The 25918-nt window shown below is 41.0% G+C and overlaps 1 protein-coding gene across 5 annotated transcripts in view; it reads left to right on the top strand.

The window, feature by feature from the left end:
- CCDC85A (coiled-coil domain containing 85A) overlaps window positions 1-25640 on the top strand; it is a 105122-nt gene extending 79482 nt beyond the window's left edge. Inside the window, exons 3-5 of one of the 5 annotated variants that reach the window (XM_026099275.2) lie at window positions 4143-4219; window positions 16145-16264; window positions 23613-25640. In XM_026099275.2, the coding sequence (XP_025955060.2) occupies window positions 4143-4219; window positions 16145-16264; window positions 23613-23702 (287 nt within the window). In that variant the 3' untranslated portion in view covers window positions 23703-25640. Of the gene's footprint in view, window positions 1-4142; window positions 4220-7150; window positions 7244-16144; window positions 16265-23612 lie in introns of all 5 variants that reach the window. The other 4 variants (XM_026099271.2, XM_026099273.2, XM_026099274.2 and 1 more) reach the window with 4 other exon arrangements.
- Window positions 25641-25918: the final 278 nt, after the last annotated feature.

Genomic DNA, 25918 nt, shown 5'->3' with positions numbered 1-25918 from the left:
CTTCTGATTGTGTTTATTGCAGGTAAGTTACTTTTTCACAAGCTCTTTTTTGGAGTAAACTGATTAGTTCTCTCTGAGACAAAACTTAAGGATATTTTATTCTAGAAACTGCTTTCTAGTGGCATTATGGACAAGACCACGTCACATTTAGCTTCCTTCACCCTGCGTGATCTTCTAACACTTTCCCAGCACACCTTGTACACCTCCTGCTCTCTCATGTCATGTCCCACATATATACCATGCTGCATGCTTAAAAACACCATTCTGGTGAGATGGGACACGTTCCTCACATTATTCCAGATGCTTTGCACTGAAGAAAACATGCAGGGATCTGTGGCTTAGAGCCATAGGGGCAAAAAATCTTGCTGAGCGTGGACTTGGGCAGGCCACACTGGTGTCAGTGAGAGCCACTGTGAACCCCTTGGCCTAAGAGTGGGTGACTTTAGCAGTGTGGATGTATCCCAAAGGAGCAATGTATAAAGAAATATTTGGGAAAGAATATGAGAATGGGAGTTCTTTATAGAGGTATGGGGAATGGGAGTATCTTTAATAGATAGTAATATAATGTAGGAGCATTAATGTAGAAGCATTAATTTATTCAGTATAAATCTGGTTGTGAGAATGAAAATTGTTGAAAATTGTTATTTCAGTAAAACTTCTGCTTAGCAAAGGAAGACTGGAAGGAGCACAAATAATGCAACCAGGAAGCCCATAGCTGATGAAACTAGTAATTTGGCTACCACGGTGTCATGTCTCTGTGGTCAGATCGTGTTGAGATGTTGACCCAAATTAATTGTCTGTTTTTATCTGAGTATGCATTTGATCTCAACACAGTTAACAGTTTTGTGCTGTTACTCAGAATACAATACTAGAGCTTTTATAGTGTTAATACAAATACCGTTTTTTACTACTTGTATTTTAGACAGAAGGAGCTCACTTTAGAGCTGTATTTGGAAGTTTGTATATAAGCAGTCTACTACTCAAATTTAAGATCTGGCAAGTAATGCAGGGCTTTTATGTGTACTTGCAGTTCTGTGAAAATTATAAATATTAAATAAATCTACTTGGGAAGGATAAAACAGAAAAGGTTTTATGACTAATGACGTCAGCTAAGAAAATCTTGTTTGTGCAGGTTATTTTTCAGAGCAGTGATTGCCTGATATATTGTAGCATCTTATAAAATGCTTTAATGTCAGATAACAGTAATGTTATGAGGAGATGCTACGTTTCTGTACTCCTTGACTTTGGGAGACATTTGTTTTCAGGTCAGATACATATTCTTGTTAAAAATAAAGCATTATGATCATCAGTTCATTCTGACTCAGTTTAAACCTGTTTAATTTTCATGTGAAAATTTTCCTGGAACAACAAGGGGAGTGACATCAGGTGACCATTTTCTGGCAGGCAGTTTAAGATCTGCTCTTTATTTAGGGCTCTTTACTGGTCTCCAGGCTAGTTAAGAATAGATGGATTTTATAGTCCCTGCCGTAAATACTTTTAAGATGCAACTTTTTGGGGATGGTTTGCTGTCTACATCACTGGTGACAGTGTTTCACTTTGCATATTTTCAGTTCCTCCTTCTCTTATGCTCTTGACTGCCTTTTCCACTCATCTTTTTCTCTAAGCTCATGCATCGCATCACAGTATAAATACATTAACAGATACTGAAATATATATGCATCTAGCCTATGCATCATGAATGCTCACATAAATAAGGATTTGCTAGATCAGGCCTTTGGTAGCTGACCTAATTTTCAGTTTTAATTAGATTACAAAAGGAAATTTAAATAAAGGTTTCACACTTTAAAAGGGTTAAAACGCTAGGAGATTTTAGACCAGATCCTCAGCTGGTATGAACTGGCATTGTGAAGTTCCAAACTGACAGCGGAGCTGTGTTTTTCGAGGCAGCAGACATCTCAGCTCTAGACTCCAACATATAAGCGAAGGTATAAAACTGAGAGGCAAATTTTGCCAAGAGCTATGCAGCATATACAGAACTAATAAATGGTAACACAGAAAATGACAAAAAGGCTCAGAGTTAAGGGGAATCCAAAAGGGAGCTTGCATGAACTAAGCTGGTGAGCATGGCATGCTCTGACGGGGTAGTCGGGGATATATTATACGGCTTTTATAGCTGCGCTTAGGTTTGGCTGAGGCCTGTGGATCCGATTAGCTTGAGGCACTTGTGCCTGCATGTGCAAATCAGTCCCAACCCTGCACATGGGTTTTGGGGCCAGGAAAGCTGGCTGGCTTCCACCCGGGCAGAGCTGGGGTATTAGTCAGTGTATTGTCAGATGTGGATAATCAGATGTGGGAAGCTGGACTTGAACGTGAACTTGATGCCCAGGCTAACATAGCACCAGAATTGTAACCAACAAATTTAGAGACTGCTAGTGCTGAGGAAAGCCCCTACTTCAGTCCCTCAGAAAAGATGGCTCCACAAAAACCCGTCTTCTGTAGAAAACAAGAGAGAGGAGAAAAGAAATGTGCTGGGAGCTATTGCCAACACTAATGGCCATAATAGTGAGGAAGCTTCTACGGCTCCTCCCAGAAGTGCTACTGCTGGGAAAGGAGCTGATTTGATGGGAGGGACCCTGTCGTATATGGTTAATTGAATAAGCTGTTCATTTTCTAAGTGCTCATCTGAACCAGGCTTAGCAGCTCTCCAGAGATGCACCCATCACTAGCTATGAAAATCGTTATGCCACAGAGCACATAGAACCTCAGATTACCTCTTTCCCTTTGGTTGTACAATGCTATTTTTAATCCAATGCCTTCCTGTGCAGTAATCATTTTTGACAAATTTCTGTCTATTGTCCTCATGTTCTGTAAATTCACATGCACTATCTGTGCGTGCATATTTTAGCCTACTGCAGTCTCACAAGAGCAGTAAGTGACACCTCATGTCCTGTCACTTTTATTTTATGGGCAGGCTGGCACAGTGATTTAGATATCAGAAGAAATGGGTACACAAATTCATCTGATAATTTAGAGTCAGGAGTAAATACATGGTGGACTTCCACCTAAGTATGAGGAGGTACTAGAGTCAGAGCAGTGATTTTGTATTGAGAACAGGTCTTTTCTCTTACAGTGACCAACTACTTTCTCAGGCATGTATTTTTTCTAGGTACAGTATTTTAATGGCAGAATTTCTGTGTGCCCCCAAAAATGCATGATAGGAAATCTCTCAGATGCTTCTAGCAATGGATCTTGGATCTACTATTCTTATGCTAAATTCTTGGGAACAGAACAGACTGTGACTCATTTTCCAGTGGGAAATAAGACCATTGATTGAAACATTCGGATGCTCTTTCAGTACTCATATCCATGGGAAATCTTATTCTCCGCAATCAATCAAATTATCTTATGAAGGCCGGTGATGTTACTATTGAGTAGAGTAGGCAGGATTTTGCTCTGCAGCCAAGCCCACAAAGCAAAGTAGCATTATGAGAGCATGTGCTAGTGTGGTTCTGCCCTAGCCTGCATGAGGAATAACAGCTGTAAGCAGTGATGTTTCTCAGGCTGTTGTGCATGCTATCAGCCAGGCTCAGAGCTCTCTCAGGACTCTGGTACTGGTTACCAGCACAGGCTAAAGCCATGACAACACACCTGATTCCCAGCACAGGCTATCGCTTTTGCCTCCATGCTGGCTAGCTGCGGTATTCCCTGCAGGCTAGATCACTGCTTGCATGGTAAGTCTGCATGTGCTGCACCAGACCTCCACTTAATGGTGCGGAGGGACCTCTTTGACTGCATCTCTCTGCAGAAGAGAGTCTTCTCTTTCTGAGTTTTGCGGTGGTGATCCTGTGGAGTAGTGCATTACTCTTGTACAGTCTCACAGAGCTTAGTGTATGGGATAGAAGAAATCAAGTCTGTGTTGCCTTTCTGTAATATTTATTTTGTTTGAGAAGGGACTACTTTAAATATTATTTTAAAGTGCAGTAGTTTAGAATCAAAAGTGACAAAGAATTGGATTAATTCTAGTATCAGCATTCTTGAGAGGAACAGAGCTACATGTTTAAGGGAATTTTAAGAGAAGTTGTCTGCTGTGAGTACCAGTCAGAATGTGGCACAGGCTCTGACACTAGTATACACAAGCAGATCTATGTGGATAATAAGAGTTTTTTTCTTTTTAATTTTAGAATCAACCTTGTCCTATGTTAGGCAGCTGGAGGCAAGAGTAAGACAGCTGGAGGAGGAAAATCGCATGCTGCCCCAGGTGGGTGACTTCCTGTTGGTGGGAACAGTAGTGGATAGCTAGACAGTAACTCTTGAGTCTTAGTGCTTGAGATAAAGTCAGTATGTCTTGTGATTTGACATTGCATTTGGGTAATCAAAGGCTCTCACGGCTTTTGTTTATCTCGCTCATGACTGAGTAGAACATTTCTGCTGGTGTATTTAAGACTATGACGATACTTTCATTCATTTTTCTCCTTTGCAGGTGTTGATACCTTGCTAAGAAAAATTCACTGGAACCTGCTGCTTATATTATAATTAAAAATTCATTTAAGAGTTGAAAATTACAGTGAGCTGACCCTTTACGTTCTGGTTTCATTCCAAGAGATTCTTGTAATTAGAATATCAAATATGTTTTATAGTTAACTAAAATATTTTGCTTTAAGTACACAAACATTTTAAGTAATAATAATTGGGTTATATTATTTGTAATATTTTGAGGAATATAGCAGATACTTAAATGCAAGACTGAAATTAAATTGAATAAATAAATAAGCAAATATGAAGTTAAAGGTTTTCCTAATATGTTTTTAAAAAGGGAAAATTTAGAAGTTCATTAAGAATGAATCAAAGACACTTGTAATTTTTTATACATAAACACACATGCCAGATCATATTTCTATTAAATTTCATTAAATAATCCTTCAGAAAATCAGTAATGTCTCCAAATGAAGTTGCCCACTGGAAGAAAAAAAAGCATTTTGGTTAAGTGAAGAACTAGTTTAAATGAAGTAATTGCTCTAAAGAACAAAAATGCTTTTCATTGAACTTAGTCAGAACACTGTCATTTGAATATAAAATCCAAAATAAGAGTAAAATGTAGGAAGAAGTAAAATTCACTGACTTTGATTTATTCATTTATATAAGCCAGGATGCAAATTCTTTAGCTAGAAGCTATTTCCTTCCTTAGGCACATTTTAAACACAGTTGGTTTTTTTCCTCAACCGTAGTGTAACAGTTAGAAAGGCCTCTTTAGTTCTATTTCTTTCTTTGGTCTTGACTTGTTAGGTCAATTTTTTAAATTTATTTAATTTCTCTGTACCCTAATTTGTTAATCTGGAAAAGAAGGGCAACAGGAATGGTTAAATGTCTATCCAGTAACATTTATATGGTCTTCAATAGGAAAGAAAAAGTGTGGTGCTCTCTGGTAAAGAATAATATTTTCTTGTCAAGGAAGGTATTCAGGGCAATGCTAAAAAAAAGTTGCCTGAAAAGTATCATTGTGATTTGTCTTGGGTCTGGAACAGCACTGGGAGATAAATCATGCAGAATGTTCTTTGTGGGCAACCTTTAGAAGTGACCATATATTTTATTTGTCCAGTTTTGGAGGTGTCCGGATGGAGGCCAGTTAAGTGGGCTGCCTGATTGTGTCAAAGACTGGAACACCCACATTCTGATTGTTGAGTTCTTTGCAAATATTTTCGGTGGGGTGCCAAAACCAGAAATTGCTTGTGAAAATAGTGCCTCGCCCTGTAGCTATTGCAAAAGTAATCAAAACAAAGTATGCTGAATGTGGGATATTTATGGGGGAAAACTAAGGCAGCAAGTCTGCAAGTTGCTTTTCATTGATACACAGGTCCCAAGTCCCAAGTCTGTCATATGTTTGGTTTTGTTGGCACCAGGATCTACAGCAGAGTTCTGAAAAATATCCTGACATCTCTGAATAGCTTATCATAAGAAATAATGAGTGACATGGGTTCACATTTCCTGGCATGCCTTCCTCACCTTTCCTGCTGAAGAAAGTCATTGCCTGTGGGAGAGGAAGGAAGACATGAGGCTTATTCTGAGTTTGCCCTTGCTTACATTGGCATTACGTTCGTATGAGTTTGTTTGGGGAGTTTGTTGTTCCTGTGAGTAACACCCTGAATGTGCTATCAACGCTGATCAGGCCCCATCAGAAAGATGAGGACACGGGATGGAAATGCATGAGCTCCTGGCACTGGTCTGATTCCATTTAATGGGAGGAGTGGGAGTTTGTTAGGCATCAAGCCAAACGCAGTGCTCCTGACAAATCAGCTGAAAATATATGACAAGCTACACAACAGATGAGGGTTTTTGGCACAGCTATTACCTAGTTACAGTGTTGTGCCTTAAAATTCCACCAGTGCTTCAGTGAGAGTGCCTTCCGTTTTTTGTGTAAAACTTCATTATTTCTCACTGGTTGGCATACTGTAGCACTGGGAGGGTTTGGAAGTTGCAGAACTGTACTTAGTATGAGAGAGGTGACGGCTCCCACTCATGACAGTGACTCTTCTACTAGTTCCGTACTGAAGAGTCCCCTCCTTGCTATTTAAGACGCTTTTTTCTCTCCTCCTGCTGCACTTTTGCTCTTTCTCCCCTCTGCTTTCTCATCAGTATCTATTCTATTCCTCCATTTCTGCTTATGTATCACTCATGAAAATACACCAGTACATTTATTGACACCCTCTTCGCTCTTTTCATCTACCAATTCGTTATGATTCTTTTCCAGTTTCTTTTGCTTTGCTTGTCTCCTTCCATACATGTTTGTTTTCTTAATTATTACCCTAATATAAAGGTTATATGTTACCCAAATATAAAGGTTTTATTAATATTTAGTGGCAAGAACATTTCCAGAGATGTTATTTAGTGCTGCCATCACTGTTGGGATGGAATTGGAGTTTAGTTCACCCTGCTGTACCGACAGACTTCCTTGTCTGGGGAAAAGCACTACCAGCACTGAGTCAATATTTTAGTCTGATCAGGTAACAGAAAAGATATAAAAATGCACGTATTCACTTAAGCTCGTTAATGTCTCTTCCTGTGCTGCACAGTTGTTCTGGTGATGGTTTATAGCATACTAGTGGGTTTAAGAGTTATGGGAAGCTATAGAAGGGCTGTAGTTTTGCTTTGTTGGTGAAGGCTGTAATTAGCTGTTTTTTTCTTTTTCCCCCAGATAGCATGGAACAAGATACGACCCCGACCCTTTCAGTTTCTAGCCACAGATAGGATTTTTGTGCAAGAAGGCAGATACTCACCAAGATTTATGGTATGCAGCTGGGTCTTCTGTAGAGAATGCCAAACTGTACCGGCTGAGTCCGAGACAAGGGGTGTGCACAGCTTGCCCTGGTGCTTCTCAAACCCTAATGTGGGCAAGGGTGCTTGACAGCAATGTCTAGAGGCAAAAGACTCTTTGAGAGAGAACATTTCTGTTTTGCCGGATGAATTTCAACCCGGAGGAGTTCCTGCCTGGTTCACCACACAGCTGCACATTTCTGGTGCTGGGGCTGCAGCGATGTTGGCACAGGGATGGCTCTGCAGCAGAAGGGCAGGGGGGCTGCTTATTCTGGCAGTGGCTGTACAGGGAACTACAGCTTCGCTGTGGATCAATTTTTGCTTTAGTGGTCGAAGAAACACGTGATAGTGTGGCCAGCAGTCTAGCCAGAACAGAATTTGTGTGTTGTAATGAAGATACCTAGCAATAATCAAGAAAATATGTAAGGATCAAGCAATGGATTCGGATCCCACTTACAGCTTCGTGGGCTGTGTTATGATACCAGTTAGGTCAGTGAATAACTTCAGATAACTGAAAACAGCAGAGTTCTCCCAGACCTGATGTGGTGCATAACTGCTAACCGTGTTTTACACTGGTGGAAGTGAGATCAGGATCTGGCATCCACATGTCAATTAATGGAAGACGTTCCTCAGTTTTCTTAGGGATACTATTTCAGGGCTGATAAGCTAAGCTGAAGTGTTACGGGATTGTGGACATCTGTCATATAATGACAATGAATGCATTTTAAAAAGATGTTCTTGGCAAGGCACCAATTTAAATTACTTCAATTTATATTTGTTTTATGGGAGGAGGGAGCAAGCAGCGCAGGGGAAGAGCTGTGAGATATCTCCCCCTTCTAATTCTTCGTATTTGTAATTTGGTTATACCTTTTAATGAAAGAGAAAGGAAATACCGCCAGGACACTGCTTCCTGAACAAACACAAAGAATCAGTCGCTGGGGCCAGAGGCTCCATGAGAGCACTCGAGGAACTGGGTTTCCAACTTCCATGGCAACCCAGCCTCCGCAGGACCCGGCAGAGTTAACACAGCAACGTGCCAGCGCAGGGCTTGGCTAGCAAGTCAGCAAAAGGAGCCCACAGGGGGATCTCTCATTTCCTCTCCGTTTTCGGCGTTCAGTTGCTTCCTTTCAGTTTCTTCCTTTGTTCACTTATTGCTATTTGCTAATGTAATGTCTGGAGCAAAACCCACACAGGACCAGGTCTCCGCTCTGTCAGCTGCTGCTTGGATATATAAAGTACCAGGCAGGCCCTGCCCCAAACAGCTTGAGCTCTGTAGTCGCAACAGGAGGACTGAGAAGAAACACAAACAACATGTAAACAGGCACCTAAAAGTGCATCTCATCTATTAAGCTGTGCCCATTCTCCAAAGCCTGCCCTGGTTCCACAGCCAGTCTGCTGTTCCTTCTTCCACTTTCTCTGGGCCAGCTGGCAAGTCTCTAGTTTATCTGGAAGGCAGGATGGCAAAACAGGGACTGTCTTTTAATGCTCTGCTTAGTGGGTCCTTCAGTGCAGCAGAGAAAACTTTGACATATCAATGTACAAGAATACACCAGCGTATGTATTATCATTCTTTAGCATGTTACTGGCAGGAGCCCCTAGCTGTGCTTGGAGTACCCTTAAACAGACCAAGTTAGCATCAAGAAGCAAGCATGAGAAGTCAGATGTTCATGCAATTTTTGTGCAAAATGGCATTGTGGGTTTGAATCATGGCAGGTTTTGGAAGCCAGGATTGTGATTACACTTGGAGAGCCCTTGGTAGAGCCTGGCACCTGGGTGGCAAGGCACTATATAGACAGGATTTTGCAGGAAATACCTGCAGCAGCCCACTGTCCCCCCTCCCTTTCCTCATCTGTGGCTGGCCACAGAATTTTGCTCCCTTCCAGTGGATGTGGTGTGAGGCTTCATCTCTTCCAGGTCTGCCTGCACAGTGTTTTGGGCCTCACTAGCCCTGAGTTTGGCCCATCTGGGCCTGAGTTTGAAGATTACCCACATGTTGTCACTGACTGCAAAGTCTTTTTATGCCCAACTAAATGCACATCTTTCTCCAAAGGATTAGGGTTTCTTTCCTCTCATATCAGGGTTAGATCTTAAGACATGTCCATGAGATCTGATGCAGGCATCCATCTCCGAGCTGGCTGTTAATGAGCCAGCACTGATCCCAAAGCCATGAGGTACCTTTAACACAGGACTGAACTTGAGCAATTCATGTGGGTTTTTCTGTCTGTTTCCTCATTCTTCCTCCAGCTTCCCTTTACTAATCTTTTTGTTCTTTTGTATCCCCTTTTGTTGTATCTCTTTCATACATACTGTTGCTTCAAGCACTTTTTTCTTTTTGCATCCTTGCTAGCCTTTTCCAGTCCTGGTATGTTTAAGTGTGAAATGGTAGACATGACTTTTGGGCACATGCTGATTTATTTATGAGCACTTCCAACACTTTCCATTTCCGTCTTGCTTTCTTCTCTTCTATTACATTATCACATTTTCTTTCATCCTACATTTCCAAATCTTTCAAAAATCCTTTTCCTGAGATTTATGCTCTTGATTTTCACTCTGCATGGCCTGAGTTTAGTTATAAATCTAATTAGAAGGTGGGAACTGTTTGGTTAAACAGTATTTCACCCGCTTTGTGAAATCTGTGCCTTTCACAATCTAATATTGTTTTTTCTCCTCCTTTCCATAGCATGTAGAAGAATAGAGGAGAATTCTTCAACCAGAATGTAATTAAAGTCACTGAACAAGCTCGTATTACCTAATCACGTCATCAAATATTTGCTGAAAGTAAATCAGCAGCATCCACCAACCCAGTTCCTTCAAGTAATCTTATCCTCAGTTTAATAGTAATAGGTCATTAATGTAGTGACATCAGTTTATAACAGCTGAGGTTCTGACCAGATTCTTTGTCTCAAGGTATCCTAAGTATAAAATTTCCACCTTGGTTTGTATGGGCTTGCCCATATAGCAAGAACTTATTTGCTTGCCATTGTTAAGACACAAAATTCAAGAAAAACCTGGGATACAAAAGGAGTTTCCAGTTTAGAAGGAAGGACATTTTTTCCCCCCAGAGTAATTTCCAAATGTCCTAAGTTAATTTGTACTCAAAATTTTCTACTAGAGTCCACTGAATTTGCCAAATTTTAAATTGTGTTGATTTTTATATGTATGTCCTCTAAGATTCTGAGACACCACAGCCGCGAGCCTTTTTCTCTTACAGGTTTATTAGTCTGCAAAAGAGGTTTATGCTGAAAGCCTGCTGAAAATGGCTGCTTCCGAAGGTGTGTAGCCAACAATAGTTTGGACCATGCAGAAAGACTGTGCGTTTAATATGCCATGAAGATATGTGGATTTAGGCAGAAATGTGGAGAAGTTTCTACTGAGATCTTTGAGCACAGGATTATGATGAATAACAGCAGCATTTTTAAGTTGTAAATTTTAATTGACAGGAATGTTTCCTAAAAAAACCTGTTGCTGATGTGTTCGGTGCATGATTTATCCAGCAGAGCAGCATACTGCAGTTTATTGCTTTCTGTTTTCCCTTTCTGCCGCCTGCTTGAAGCAAGCTGACAAATACAGCCTGTGTTTTCTTCAGAGCTAAGAGGGAAATTGAGGGCTGAGGAAATAAGAGAAAAGGTTTGAAAATCAAATAGTGATTGAACTGGCATGGCAGTTACCCAGCAGGAAGACTACACTTCCCTAGTAAAGCACTTGCCTCTGGGATAAAAGCTTCCTGAAGAACAAGGTCTTCTGCAGTTGCTGAGGTAGAGCTTCCTGGGGTAACTGAGCAGTGCAGTGCCTAGGGGATAGGAAAATTGTGTTTTCTCTGAAGCGTGCTCTGGAGGTGACTTCAGCCGCCCTTGGGGCAGTGATGTACTGTGTGCCTTTTGCTTCTTGGCTATTCCCGCATGTCGTGGGGAGAGCGCTAGTCGGGCAGTGAGTGGCAAGCTTCCTTTGAAGGAAGCGTGCAGATAAACTGAATGTAATTTGAGTTACGCAGTGTGTTTTGCACTACAGTGGTTTTCATTCATGACTGTCCTTATCATCTGTGCAGATAGAAAAAACAATGCTTTCTCCTGGCTCAAGTAGCCAAAGGCTCATGATTAGTTTTCCCCATCAAAGAGAATCCTGTTCTACACAGAGGTCTTTGTTCTCTCTGGGATCAGCGCACAGCGCGGTGTTTGCCGCTGGCACTACGGGAGAAAGGCCTGAGTATCCCTAGCATTTTGCAGCCAATGAGAGGGAGATACTAAATTTCCATTCATCTCTTTCTTTGTTAAGGCGTATTATGGGCTTGAGGCAGGTTTCCTGTGCTTTCTCTTCACTAAAGAGTTGCTTATTGCCATTAGATATTCTGTGGATTTACTCACAACAGAAAATGGATCTGCGTATTTACTAATTGCACTTCTCTCTGTTATCTTCGTGGCAAAATATACAGGGGATATTATGTGTGTTCTACCTCCTTCAGTCAATGTGCTTGCTGTAGCTGTCTAAGTTAGACACGGTATGCATTTGGCTCAGAGGAACCGATCTGCAAATCATGCAGGAGCTTGGGCAAATGGGCTAGGCAGGGGCAATAGGGAGGTCTGACGGTGTAGGATGAAGGAAGAAGTCAATTCTTTCTCTCATATTGACCGTGTGCAGTACCATTTACTCAAAATGGCTCAAGATGTTTAAAATCAATGCAGATTTCAGCACTGCTATATGGAACCATGACTTTATCCCTTCTGTTTGATTTATTTCCATGTCTGCAGCTTGGTTACTGGATAATAAATGAAAAGATCTGTCCAAGACATGTGGACACGAGACACCCATTTTGAGTAACTAAGTACAAATGCGCAATGTGGTGTTAGAGAAGAGGAGAAAGGGAACAGGGAATTCTCCTCCCTTCCTCAAGTTCCTGCTCAGGATGTGGTTATAATCTATCAGCCTTGGTCTGGCAGTGGTGGAAAAGGGACTCAGTGGAGAGAAAAGCAGGTCACGTTTTGGTGGAATGATAAACATTGCCATACTCCCGACTGGCAAGCAGCTGCTGTGGTAGTAGGTCTGAAAAGCACACTTTTCTAGTCTCTTCAGGCATCTTGTTTGCAGATACCACCACTTTGGGAAAATGTCTTTTCCTCTAGTTTTGCTTTACTGCATCAGAAATTCATCATGGCGTCAATAGGACTGAGGTATCTTTAGGTTCACAGGACTTGCCAAAGAACAGACACATTTTTAGACTGGTCCAGCCCTCTGTCTCCTCCAGTAGCTGGGATAAGCTTCCTCCAAAGAAGCCAGAAGCTGTACTGCATTTGCAGAGTGGCCTAACCTGAGTATGTTGGTCTAAAATGCACTCAGAAGCAAATCTTCCATCTTTCTTCCTGTGCAATTCGTGCTCTTCTCAAGTGACAGGTGCCCCAGATTTCCTTGAGTGGAATCAATACAGCTGAAAGACACTCATCCCTCTTTAATTCAGATTAAGCACCTTAAAAATCTATAATGTTTTGAAACATTAGCTAGTGGTTTTCTTTGCCATAGTTTTAAGGCAAACAGGCTTAACTCAGCATACATTTAAGCTTTTTAAGTAGGCTCAGATTTCCGTAAGGTGTCTCAAACTATGTACACCAAAATGGGGTTTCTTAGAATAACCATTTACTTTGGGAAAGGAAGAGTATGTAAGTCTATAGGAAAGCCCCAAAGTTCCCGAACACCTTTACACTCTCTTCCCAGTGTTGCTATGTGACATCGGCCCAGTGGCACAAGCTCTGGCACTGTGACCCTAATTCATCCTACCTAATTTTAGGTACAACAATAAACTAGGGGGGCTCGTGAGAAGTCTCAAAGCCAGGAGGATGGGGTTTAAGAGCTGCAAAGCTTGTTTTAATTTTTAAGAAAAGCTTGTCTCTCTTGTAAAGGGCAGGAGGAGGAGGGATAAGGAAGTCCACAGGGGAAGTATTAATTTTCAGTCTTCTACTAGCATGTGTTGAGAACACTGTCTGCTTAAAGCAATGTATGTTCACAACAAGTTTCTCATTCTCATGAAGGGAAACAGAAATGTGCTGCATATGGCACAGAAGTGGCTGTGGAAGAAAGCTGCCTAGAGGAAGGCCTGAACTGTGACAACAGCACAATTCACAGGACTTTTGGATTTTCTCATATTCAGGAGGCTTTAGATGTGTCTGTACTAATTTTACTTGCCTTTTAATAGCACTGTTTGTATTATACCGTTTGAAACTGGCCAAAATTGTTGCTGGCCCTTGAGCAGATAAAGAAAGAGAATATACTGATTTATAAAAAACAAGGCTGACTGAGGGAATTTGTCCTAAACCGGAATTGCTCCAGTCTGCTATATTACTCCTTTTCCTTCCTCTTTCATTTCCTTTTCCAAAGTATAGCATTAAGTCTGCCGAGTGACCAACAGGTCTATAAATCGTTCCCAAAGAAAAATAAGTCCTAAATCTCCCTCCATACATCACAGCAAACTGATAATAGTTGTTGCTGCGGAGAAGTGTAGGATGATACACTGCACATTGCCTTAAATGTGCACCAGTCTTGTCAGCCTAGTTAGGTGACACATTACTGTCCACTACTGTGGCTTACGTTCCTTGACGCCCATTCCTTGACAGGATGGGGGCACTTGAAGACTTGAAGTTTGTGTACCAAATTGGGTTTAATATTCAGACTCAAAGTATCTCTTCTGTGGGCTTAGCGTACGCAGCATTCTCATTTTTGAATTGCTTTTAGGGTTTTTTTCAGTGGGCGAGGTTCACTGCTGCAATCTGGGTGCGCATATGGCTTAAGGAACCCTGGAATCAGGTCCAACATACTCAATAACGATGACAGTCCTCTATCCCGTGTGCTGTATGTCATCATTTACCCATTGGCACTAGTATGATCAGTGCAGCATCACTTACAATGGATTGGGCATGTTTTGATGAAGTCATGCACAGCATATAAAGTTGCTTTGGCCTGGGGTGCTTTTTAATTTAATATTTTTCAGGCAGATTGGATCTGTGAAATTCAGCTGCATGCCCTCTCTCTGTGCCCTTTTTCTCTCATACCCACCTTCATTTTTTCTATTGTTTACACTATAGACACCCCAAAAGACTGCAAGAGCCTTGCTCAGTGGGGAAAATCAGTGCACATCAGTGCACTGATTCTGATCAGAGGATCTTACCACTGTCATTATTTTTCCTTCAGAAAGGCATTCCACACATTCCAGCAGGAATTGCTGTGATGTTATTTTTAATGTTTCCTATGGCATTTCTAATTCTGTAGGAAAGGAACTTTTCCCTCTTTCACATTCTTTGAAATGTTTTTTTTTCTCCCCTACTTGTTCTATTTTTTAAACAAAATTCTGCATGAAGAATGACAGTGAAGGATCAAATCAAAAGAACAGGTCAGGTTTAAAGCAACTCAGAAGTGTCTACTCTGGCTGTCTCTGTCGGTGCAGCTATTACATTGCTTTTGTATGAATGCAGTGGTGTATTTTTAGCATTCCTCCAAAGTAGGCTGCTAGATTAGGTTACCTGAGCGCTGCAGTCATGCCTGTTACTCCTCGGTAGTCACTCTAGGAAATGCTTTACATCCTGCAAGTTCTGAGGTGAGTGAGCTGCAAGAGTTTAGGTAGCTTGTATTTGTTGGACTGTGTCGTGCAGAACTCTTCCAAGCGTTCGCTGGGAGGAGGCGGCACTTCTGGTTGTCATTGTTTGGTACAAATTGCCATCTCTCACTGCCAGTATGACAGTGGCACTGATGTCCCGTGTGAGTACATTGTGAAGTTAGGCCTGGCTTGCCTCTCTAGTGAATTCACACTAGAGAAGAGTGAGAGATGAGATGGTGCAGGAGAAAGAGCCATGGGGAGAGGACTTGCTCAACACCTCCCAACTGAGCAGTGGCAGAATGACGATCTCCTGAATTAAATCAACCACTGCAGACTCCCCACCCCAGTCCCTGACTTTCCAGATATTTTAGGCTGACCCATTCCCTTTGGTTTTGGCTGCTGTATGTCTGCAAGGCACGGTGCAATGCTGCACAGAAAACCCTTTCATCCTTTCATATCAGTTGAGTTGCTATGGTCTCGCTTTTTCTTGCCTCCCCTTTCCTCCTCTCCCTTTCTCCCTGTGCTGCTTCTGAGGCAGGTCTCAGCCGATGCGACTGTGCAAATAAAGGGGGGAAATGCCCCTGTTTCGGGAGCAGCCTGCGCAGGGGAAGGGGTGTGCTGGGGCCCCTGCGGCTCACGGCTGCTCCCCGCACCTTGCCCGGTGGGCTCCAGCTGTGCTTGCATTGCCAACCTTGCTGGGGCTTTAAAAACGTTCTGCGAGTTTTATTGAAGGAAACAGCCCCAGAACTTACCGAGATAAAATGAGACACTCTCCAAACCTTCTTCTGGAGTCAATATTGCGTCTCTTTGAGCCTCACAGCACTTTTGTGAGGCAGCATAGCTAAATATTATTATTATTATGTCCTGACTTTTCAGATAGACACCCTTGAGGCTCAGTGTTTGGGCCGACATGTCCATAATATTTCAGCAGACTCCTGGGCAGAGCTGGCTCTTCACAGAGAGGCCACTGCCAAGCACCTTGCAGAGTGTTAGGCCAGTCCCACAGCTGAGCCAGGGCCCTAGTACCCCAGTCTGATCTGTGCTTTAGTGACTGCTGGATGTATCCAGCTCTGCCAGGAAGCGTGAGTACCATTCAATTTTGGTAGTGCTAACAGTAGTGCTTAAGCTGCCTCATGTGGATCTTCGTTACTGTAGCACAGAAAAAGCATGACTTTCAAGTGAAACATGCCTTCAGTGCTTGGGTTTTGTTTTGTTTTGTTTTTTTTTTTAGAGGTGACATCTGTTTTAATTAGTTATCAACCCTTTGCCTTATTAAATAGTTTTTAATTTTTTATGAAGGATCCCAATAGGATGCCAGCAGGGGCGGAGGGGAGTTACTGCTCTCCAAACGAGCCACCTAGCATCAGTGGACATGGCTCAACTTCTCAGCAGTCTGAATCAGTGGTAAATGCTCTTAAGGTAACTCTCCTCCAGTACAGTACATGCAGAATGTCATGTATGTTACTCAACACATGTCTTATTGTCCTGAGAACATTCCTGTGCGTATCACTGGAATGTTATTGTCATGAACGGTATTGTTTTTTCTGTTTGTCACTCATTGCATCTGTGGACTGTGTGTTCTTTGGGGCAGGGACCAGATGTTCATTACAATGGGTGTGATGCCAGCTGTAGCTTTTCTCATAATTGCACGTATTTTCTCTGAAGATGAGAAAGCAGTGTTTTTCTGTAGAAGCAACTCTTTCTACTTCATTGGGATGCATATTTGTTCTCCAGTGAAATATAACGGATTACTGTAACCCATACAGAGAGAAGTACCTGAATGCAAAGATAAAGCCAATAGGCATAGTATATTCACAGAAGAAATACCAGAATTTTGGTCTGAAGATAATGTATAATGACCCCAAGGTCTCTCTGGAAACTTTTGTGAGAGCAAACATGATTTATTCTGGAACTCAGGGTCAGACTGCAAAGACCTACATTGCATTGACAAACAGCAGTTGACACAAGCAATCAGAGGGGCAACTTTTGCAACGGCTTACCTGTGAAATTGTTGTAACTAATGAAGCTAAAAAAGTTGTTACAAGGTATGAATGGTACATCAGGGTATCTCAATCAACACCTGACTGAGTTCAAATGTCCCACTAATAGTGTGTGCACCAGCTATGCCCGTGCCCCTCTGGAGATGGTTAGAAGCTTATGGAGACCTGAGCAGAGAATAGGTACTCCATATTGCTGTCTCCTAATGCTGGCTGTAAAAGGACTATTTTCTGGTGCTTTGTGCAAGCCACTCTCTCCTATACTTTACTCATTAACTAAACTGGTTTAAATTCATCCCGTTAAATGTCTCCCCGCCTGTGGAGTTATCATAGGGATACACTGGCTGCCTGAAGGGCCTAGGTTGGCACTCCTCCCTCCGGGCAGAACTGAAAGGGACATTTGTAGGTGTTTGCTCTGTGTTTGTGAGATTCTTCTTGGAGATGCACAGCGCACTGTAACAGCTCAGTGGTACAGTTGACTTGCCTAGACATCTGAGTTGGTTTGGAGGGTGAGTATCTTCCACGTGGTGACACTGACTGGGTGACATTGACTTCTCCTCCACGAAGCCTGAGGAAATGGGTTTATGCAAGTGAAATGTGCAGGAATTACAGCAATTTGATCCTTTCCTGTAACATAAAACCGGGGTGCAGGGCTTCACTGCAGCCACCTTGCGTCTGTTATTCTGGCATATGACCTGGGTAAGCCACAGCAGCAGAGTGCGTGAACCTCTCTGTCTGCACGTAACTGCAGGTCCCCTCGCTAAGCACCTCCCTGGACCCAGTCACCATTGACACCCGGCCACCTGCGAGCGTGCTGCTGTCACCAGTCTCATATGGGAGAGGTGTAATAAACCAGCTTAGGGGTACATGCTTCAGCAGTGCTCAAGGTCCCGTGTGCACCTTCTGTATATTTCACCTGCTGTTCCCTAGAAAATAAAACTATGCCAGGTAATTTAATCAAGAGATCACATGTGTTTACCAAATAAGCCTTTTGTAGCGCTCTCAAAATACCTCTAGAAAATACCTGTAGAAAAAGATACTCTGTTGAATGGAACAATTAGCAATATGCTTTTGAGAGCCTGTAATAGCTGGTTAGTATAAGCAGATACTTGAACAATGGCTGAATACTCACCTTCATTGCTGGAATGGATTAATAAGATGTACACAGAATTTAGTTCAATATGATGTGAAGTCATAGCTTTTAGTTTGCTAGGAGGTATTGCAGCAGGCAGAGAGATAAGTGATACTTATATTCTAAATGGAAAGTGAGCTGTCAGCAAACAGACTGCCCAGACTTCCCCTTCTTCAGCGAAAGAGAAGATGCTCCTGTTTCCCGGACTGAAATATGATGGGTTGGATCCTGCCTTTCTGGTGAATGCAGAACTCCCCCTTACACCACTTCACAGAATCAGATGCATGCAGAAGGACAAGCTATGTACAGAGCCAAAGTCAGAAGTCTGCTTTTCTTTAGAAATTTGGCATTCTAGAATTCCTGCAAAGGAGGGAGATCCTTTGTTACAAAAACTCAGTGGAATTCCCTTATGCACAGCAAGAAATCTAAAGAGCAGGAATGCACTATAAAGGGACAGATCTGTAAGAAAACAGAAGGGGTTCATTGCTAAAAGTCGTGCTGTCTTTTTGCTGGCTAGTAAGGAGTCTTTAAAAAAAAAAAATTGCAGGTGACTCACTGGTGCAGATGGGTGAAAGAAAGAGTTGGATGATGCAGTGAGTCTGGTACAGACCCTTCCCTGTCCTGATCTGTTGTGCTGAGTGGCCAAAAGAAGGAATTGCTATGTGTGCCCCCCCATGCCTGGGACTTGGCATTCTTCCCCACTCTGTCAGTGGTTATGGGATTATTCCCTGTGCAAAAGTGAAATGCCAAGGTCAGCCAGGGGTATAGAAGCAGTCATTTCATATCGCAGGACATGGCTTCTTCCTTTTGCAAAAGAGTCGCATGTGACCAAACTGCATGTTTGCACAGAGAGAGGTGCACGTTCCACACAGGTTGGCTTTGGGGACCAGACTTTACGTTTGTGGAAAGATAGTAGTCATCTAGTCCGACTGCCTAAATAACTAAGGACAAAGACTCACCCAGGATTCTTGCATCAGGTTTGCTTATCCGAAGTTCAGTATAACCTACTGGCAACCCTGCTGTGCCATCTACAAACTAAAGTGAGATATGCTTTAATCAGAAAGGGTCTGAGGCTCAGTATGGGAGCTGCTGCATACAAGTAAATGTTCTGTGATACCCAGGAGGTCGGGCACGAAGATTTAATGATCCTGCCTGCCCTGAAATCTTAAGTACTGTAATCTGTCTCATTATCTTTAAATCCAATAGTTCAATTACATATGCATGCCCTTACTCAGAAAAGACCTGTGAAAGGTTAAATATATTACTGTTCTTATTTGTGGTTGAAAAACAAATTCCATTTGTAAAATAAAATTTCCTTTTTTTAAAAAACATACCCCTGTCTTGGAAGCTCAGGAAAATATGAATCAGCAGGCTGTTAAAGACTCTCGTCACTACCTTAGTGAGACAGAAAAAGCTATGGCTGAAGAAATTCACAGTGTAAGTTTAAGGTGTTTAATTTTGTATTCCATATTGAGCCTGAAACCACCTGAAGATGCAAAGTACTATTTTGTTTAAATGCTGACAGTCAATATGCCCTTGAAGCATGGAAGTTAAGTCAGTTACTGTTTCCGTAATGCAATTACTGTTTTTTATTATGAACACTAAAATTTTAACATGTTGGTCAGTGCCAGTCAGGAAATTCTATATGTGATAATATACATATCTGGGATAAAATACTGTGTGAACCAGCTAACTTGAATTTCATCCCTGAAAAGAATAAAATTTGAGAGGAATGGTAAAGTCTGACAGTCTCCGCTTCCCCATTTGTATAATAGCATCTATGTATTTTCTTGCCTATAGCATTGCTTTGCATTTTATGGATAAAAAGCAGTTTCTAACTAATAAATATTTAATAGCCATCCATAAAATTTCTCAGAATTTAAGTAATGCCACTTCTAAAATGCTAATTTACTATATTTGACAGTATCAATTCATTTTTGTAAATCCCAAATATATACCTGTCTTCTGCCTTGTCTCTTTTTCTCTCCCCAGTCATTCAAAGTCCTGCCACTGGCATTGAAATGCTACCTCTTCTTCTGCCTTCTGTGATCTATGTCCGATTTGACTATTGCTATATTATTACACTTTTAAAATAATTGGTTATTTCTTTCCTGGTTTTACTTTTTCTTCCATTCACCTAGTCCATATTAAAAGTACAGTGGATTTGTGATGAGCTAATTATAATTTTTCTTTTCTTTTGCATTCTCTGTGCATTTTCTTCCGTTTTATAGCTCACTATTTTGCTCCAGCTTTATGTACAGCAGGGTTTTTTTCTTTACATGAAACATTTGCCATGGCATTGGTTTGCCTTTGAAAAGAGCAGAATGATGACCAGTCTTGATTTTGGGTTCTTTAATTTTGGTGCATAGTTTTGATCAGTACTGAAATGCAATTTGGACGTATAACTCATGTTGTATGATATATGTTTATATATAATGGGTGGGGAATTCTGTCACATCTCTCTCAGGATGTGTGTATGGTAATTGTGCCACTTTATCACCAACATATTTGGGAAGATTTTTGCTTTGTATTTGTATATTTGCATTGTCACAGGAGAAAACAGCCAGAATGTATCAGCAGGTTTAGAGATAGCTTTTCATGTATTAATTAGTGTTGAGGTAACTTCAAAGCACCAGAACTCTTGGAATCAGTATAGAGATGTGTTGCTGTTCATTATTTTTTTCAGATTACCTGTAAGTTTTGTGCACAGGGCTGCAGCAAATTCGGTTGGACTGGCAACCTGGAAGCCCAAGGGAAGATGGGATTTGCCAGATATGCCGTACGGGATTGTTGGGGGTAGCTGGAGAAGGAGGGGTCAGGAAGCCCAGAGATGTGAATGAGTGTGTTATAATACAAATATGAAGTACCACAGGCCTCAAATGCTACCACAGCCTGCAGGTGATGCAGTTGCTCTTGTCTGCAGTTGGGGTGCAAACTTTTCCCCTGGATTACAGGGAGAATATTTCTCCATCCTTTCACTTCCGTATGTTGGACAAAAGCTATAAATGAATCTTCGTGACTGTGTCATGACCTCATAGCTACCCTTTATTCAGTCAAACTTTCCTGTAAAAATCTTGAGTGAAGTCTTTGGTACGGGGCTTTTTACTCTGTCGTAGCTATTTACAACACGTTCAGGAATGCTTTAAGTTTTACATTTTCTCTTGAGTGCTTGTAAACACAAAGCAATTCCATTAGTGTCAGTTGTGACAAATCAGTGTTGAACTAGTGAATTGAGAAGAAAATAATCCTTTATATGCGAATACAAAATGCATATGTGATGCATAGGACCAAATAAAAGTATGCGCAGAAGGCAGCAATATGTGCAGTTATCATGACTCTGCAAAGAACTGTACATATGCCAGCACAAGAGGAGAGTTTGGTGACCGGTCTGCAGAGATTTAGTCCCTACCAGCCTGTATTTCTGAAAAGGAGACAAATGAAATTACTGTGATGCCTTCGAGACCCACCTCTCCGCTGCGTTGTGTGCATAAACAAAGGCGGTTGCTGATCAAGGTTACTATCCCTCCAGGTGGCTGTGTGATGCATGCTTTGAGTTTATCACATTATTTAATGTTGAAAGCATCACTGTCTGCTGATTGTTACCACCCTAGGACTGCCATTGATCTGGAAATCAGAGCTTTCAGAAACGCCGAATGTTGCAGTTCTCGTAGACAACGTGCGAGCTGCAGCGTGGGCTGACGCTAGGTCTGCAAGCACAGCCTGTGCACCGCACACCCTTCTCTGCTGAAGGATGTGATGCAGTAGCACATGTGATGGTGCTGAAACTGGATTTTACCTCAGTTTCCCACCCATAAAAATGGGATGAGTATTCTTTTTCACCTCCACCTTGTCAGTTCTGTTTAGGATGGAGGCTTTTCAGGGCTGTCTTCATATATATGTTTGTCCCTTCTCGTCAACCAGCGGTCATTTTGTTCAGCTGGAAATAAGGGTCTTTGAAAAGTGTCACCTTTCAGTTTATTACAGTGTCAGCATTAACTGCTAGGTAAATATTATCTAATGTTCATTGACCAGAAAAATTGTTGGCAAGTGTATCTGTACAATGTGCCTTTTCACAAAAGCTGTCTAAGAGGCCTTAGTTTTTGATAATAATAAGTTAATAACATCAGCAACAAAATGTTGGAAAGAAATATCTGTGTCATCAAATCTAGCCCTCTACCATTTCTGATGGTCATAGTTGATTCAGTCATAATTGAATCAGGAGACTTCACTGAAAAACCATTTTTCATGCATTTGTCACTTCACAGTATTCATAATGTTCTACAGCAAACAGCTAAAACACAGGCATATTTTTATTAGTATGTTTTCTGGTGTTGCCGTGATGCTAACTTATCAGGAGCTATTTAGTTATTCATTCCACCTTTTTACCTTCAAATTATAGGTGATTTCAGGGTGCAAGATTCTGGTCAAATGGAAATTTTGCAGGGAATCGATTTTGGGCTAGGCCCATCAAATAGCCCTGAAGACAGTTCTTTTCAAAGCTTTGCACTTTAATTTGTTCAGCCCTGGTTAGTAAGACTGTAGTCTTATTGCTTCCAGTCTTGGAGTGTTTCTGTTTTCCATACTTTGCATGTTTGCCTACTTTAGGCAGTATCAAAATACAAGTAGTAAATAAGAACAGCGGAAAACAGTTTCTGCCTTTCTCTACAGTTGTACCACTGTTGCTCCAGAGATTGAGTGGTTTAATAGTAATTATACCTTAAGTGACTGCTCGGTGATTATTATTAAGTAGAAAGAATCTGAAATTCTAATCCGCAATATGGGGGTGGTTCATGAATCTGTTTCTGGTGGCTCCTAGAAGAGAGGCCTTCGTAATGTGACAACTGCTTCTCCTGTTTCTAAATGGTCAGTCTTTTTTATAAGCCATTATAAGACACTTTCCTAAAATCTTTTTGCTATTATTTTTCTGTGTTTTGAATTCCATAATTGTGACATGGATGTTTTGCAATCATGAATGGGAGTAGATGTGAGTATGAGGAAAGAAATCTGTTTAGTATAGTCCACATTACAAAAAAGTTTGAGAACTTTTGCCAAATCACATATGGCTCAGGTTCAACAAAACACACAAGCATGTATAGAACAGTAACTGTATGCACAATTCTACTGATATCACGGATGAATAAAAGAAATGAAAACAAATACTTTTAACGCCTTACTTGATTTTAAGAGAACAAGTAAGTTCCTAGAAACGTACAGATGTGCTGTGTGCCTTTAACATTAAAAATGTTATTGCTCCTCTGGACTGAGCTGTGCGCTTCCAGAATTAGTTCTGCAAGAGATGTGGTTTGGGAAATATTGGAACAAAGGGTTTCAGTTGAGGCCTGCGAATGTCCTCAGTCTTGTATCTAAAGTACAAAATATCCTGGTGATGCACGTGCTAGTTCATTTGTCTCCATTTTTAATCATTTTTACTTAGAAGCATGTGCTTTCTATGTTCAAAAGGAATGTTTTATCCTTTGAGAAATATTCTGTTTTCCTGTTTTGTGTCCCTGCCTCTCTGTCCATACCTGTGCTGCATGGTATGCGTAATGAACGTGTGGTATTTCCAAATGCATGTATATATGAGTACAAATGCATCTTACTTGTTGATAACGATATCTCTTTCTAATCCTGCCTTTAGGTTGTGTGGAGGAAACTTGGAGATGCTGCAGGGTCGTGCCCTGGAATTAGACAACATTTGTCAGGAAATCAATATAAAGGACCTATGTAAAAGGACGTGAGCAAGTCCTCTCTCTGAAGAGAAAGAGTCTGACCTGCTAGTGAGAGATCAGAAAGAAGTGACTGTATCCACAGTGACTTTCCATCTGACAACGGGTTGTCTACATGCACTACATGAGACTTTGTTGGAAACTAGGAGAGATTCTGCATAGAGATCTTTCAGATGAGTTAGGTTTTTCAGTGTCCCTTGTATACTGCTGTTTCAGTATACCGACTAGTGAAACGCTGCCGAGGCATTGTCATTTAAACACACCACATTTAGGAACATTGAGATATTCCCATTCCTATCGAACAGATGATTGGGATTCTGCAGGAGTTACATGAAATAAATTATTCTTTTGGATAGTTACAGTGAATTTCTGGTAAGTCCGAATGAATTTTCCATCAGATTTAGCTGAAGTTTTTCGCCAGACTGGAGAGACATCGATAAACTGTGCCTTTGGTCTCCACAGTTTCGAAAAAGTCACTTACTTAGTAACTCACTCCTCAGTCTTCACTAAAGTATCAGTTAATGGTGCTTAGGCAATTTCCAGCTGAAATTTTTGTTTTATTAGAATATTTGCATTTTGAGGTGCTAAAAGACCATAAAATCTCCTAACCAGCCAGTAGTGTAGCAGAACTACAGTACTTGTAGTAAAACATGATTTCTTTCTAAATGAAAGTGAAATTAGCTTTCTTTTTGATTCACTTTGACGCAAATCTTCTGAAGACATATATGACGTTCACAACCCTTTAATGAACAGAATACTTAGGTATCACCATTAAAAGTCTCAAATCAGAATTTCTGTCAGAGTTTATTCTGAAAGTATTTTCCAATTGTCAGGATGCTAATTTCTGCTGTTTAATTTAGAGACATGCTGTTTTGTTTAACAAGAGTCTGTAAGAATCTAAAAGATTGCACTGCGTTATGAAAAAAGCTTTTCTTGCTACTGTAGCGTTCTTTCAAAGAAAAAGGTTTTATTATACTCAGAGCATGTCTTTCATTATTATAAGACAAAAAGCTCTTGTTCAGATTGCCTGAGATTTGACCAGAAGGTGCCCTAGACATGCTTTTTTTTTCCCTATGTGTATGATATTAGTTGTGTGTATTGAATTGCAATGATAGATATTTTGTGTATATCTAAAAGCAATGATAGTTTCTTGTATGAATGTGCAACAGGCTTGTGACTGAATGCTGTTACTTAACTTTTTACCATAGCTGAGCATCAACAAATTAAATAAAAATAAAAAAAATAGGAATGCAACAATTCCCAGGTTTCTGGTTTGTTCTTGATTACTAAGATTTGAGCCAAAGTCAGTATCCTCTGTTTTCTCTGAGCTTGTAACATGCCGTATTAGTGGACTATTTGTAGTGGAACGTAGCTCGGTTGCTGTACAATCTTTTGTTATATAATAGTATGATGTAAAATCTGATGTCTTCAGAAAAACACAAAGTGTTAATTTGCAGCAGTAATTATATTAGATTCTGTTGTTATTTTCACTTGGTAGCATTTGACGTTAGGCTTCTGATCCAGCATTACTTTCTCAGGCAAAACTCGTTCACTCCTTATCCTTGAGTTAGAAATGCAGAATCTGGCCTTGTATTTGGAAACACTGCATTCTTAGAAAATTTGTTATATATAACCCCCCAAACAGTTGTCTGTTAGCTTTACATGTTGTTTTCTCCCATACATATTGTTTGCATAGTTAATCTTAAATTGTTGTATTCCTATATATCTATCTATATATATGTATGAAAAAATGTAAAACATGTACTTGTGCCTGCAGTACATATGTGCAGGGGCTAATTTGAGGGACAGTGGTCTTTTGACACGACACTTGTGTAAATTTTGATACTGTATTAAAACTATTTTTTTACAGTTCTGCATACAATTGGGTATCAAGTATCTGTGTTCATCTTAGCAACGGTAATAAATTATAGAATCTCAAAGTTGTTTGCTTTCCTTTAATGACAGAGGTCTTGAGGTACTTGGGTTCAAAGTCAGTTGGCTTTGAAGGAGCTATCTGGATTTTTTCCCGCGTGGCTGTTAAATTTGCTGCGTGTTTCGGAGTTTTGTTCACCTTGTCTCCAGGTGTCCACAGAAACCCCAGAGCTCAGCACTAGCTAACGGGAATGGAGCGTCTCATCTCTTGCTGCCTCCTGTTCCTCCGCAGAGCCCACCGCTCAAGGACGCTGGCTGCTCAGTGGCGTGGCCGCTGTGTGCCGTA

This window comes from Dromaius novaehollandiae, chromosome 3 (genome assembly GCF_036370855.1).
Source record: "Dromaius novaehollandiae isolate bDroNov1 chromosome 3, bDroNov1.hap1, whole genome shotgun sequence".
NCBI lineage: Eukaryota > Metazoa > Chordata > Aves > Casuariiformes > Dromaiidae > Dromaius > Dromaius novaehollandiae.
The sequence above is the reverse complement of the archived record's forward strand: the minus strand, read 5'-3'. Positions and strand labels throughout refer to the sequence as shown.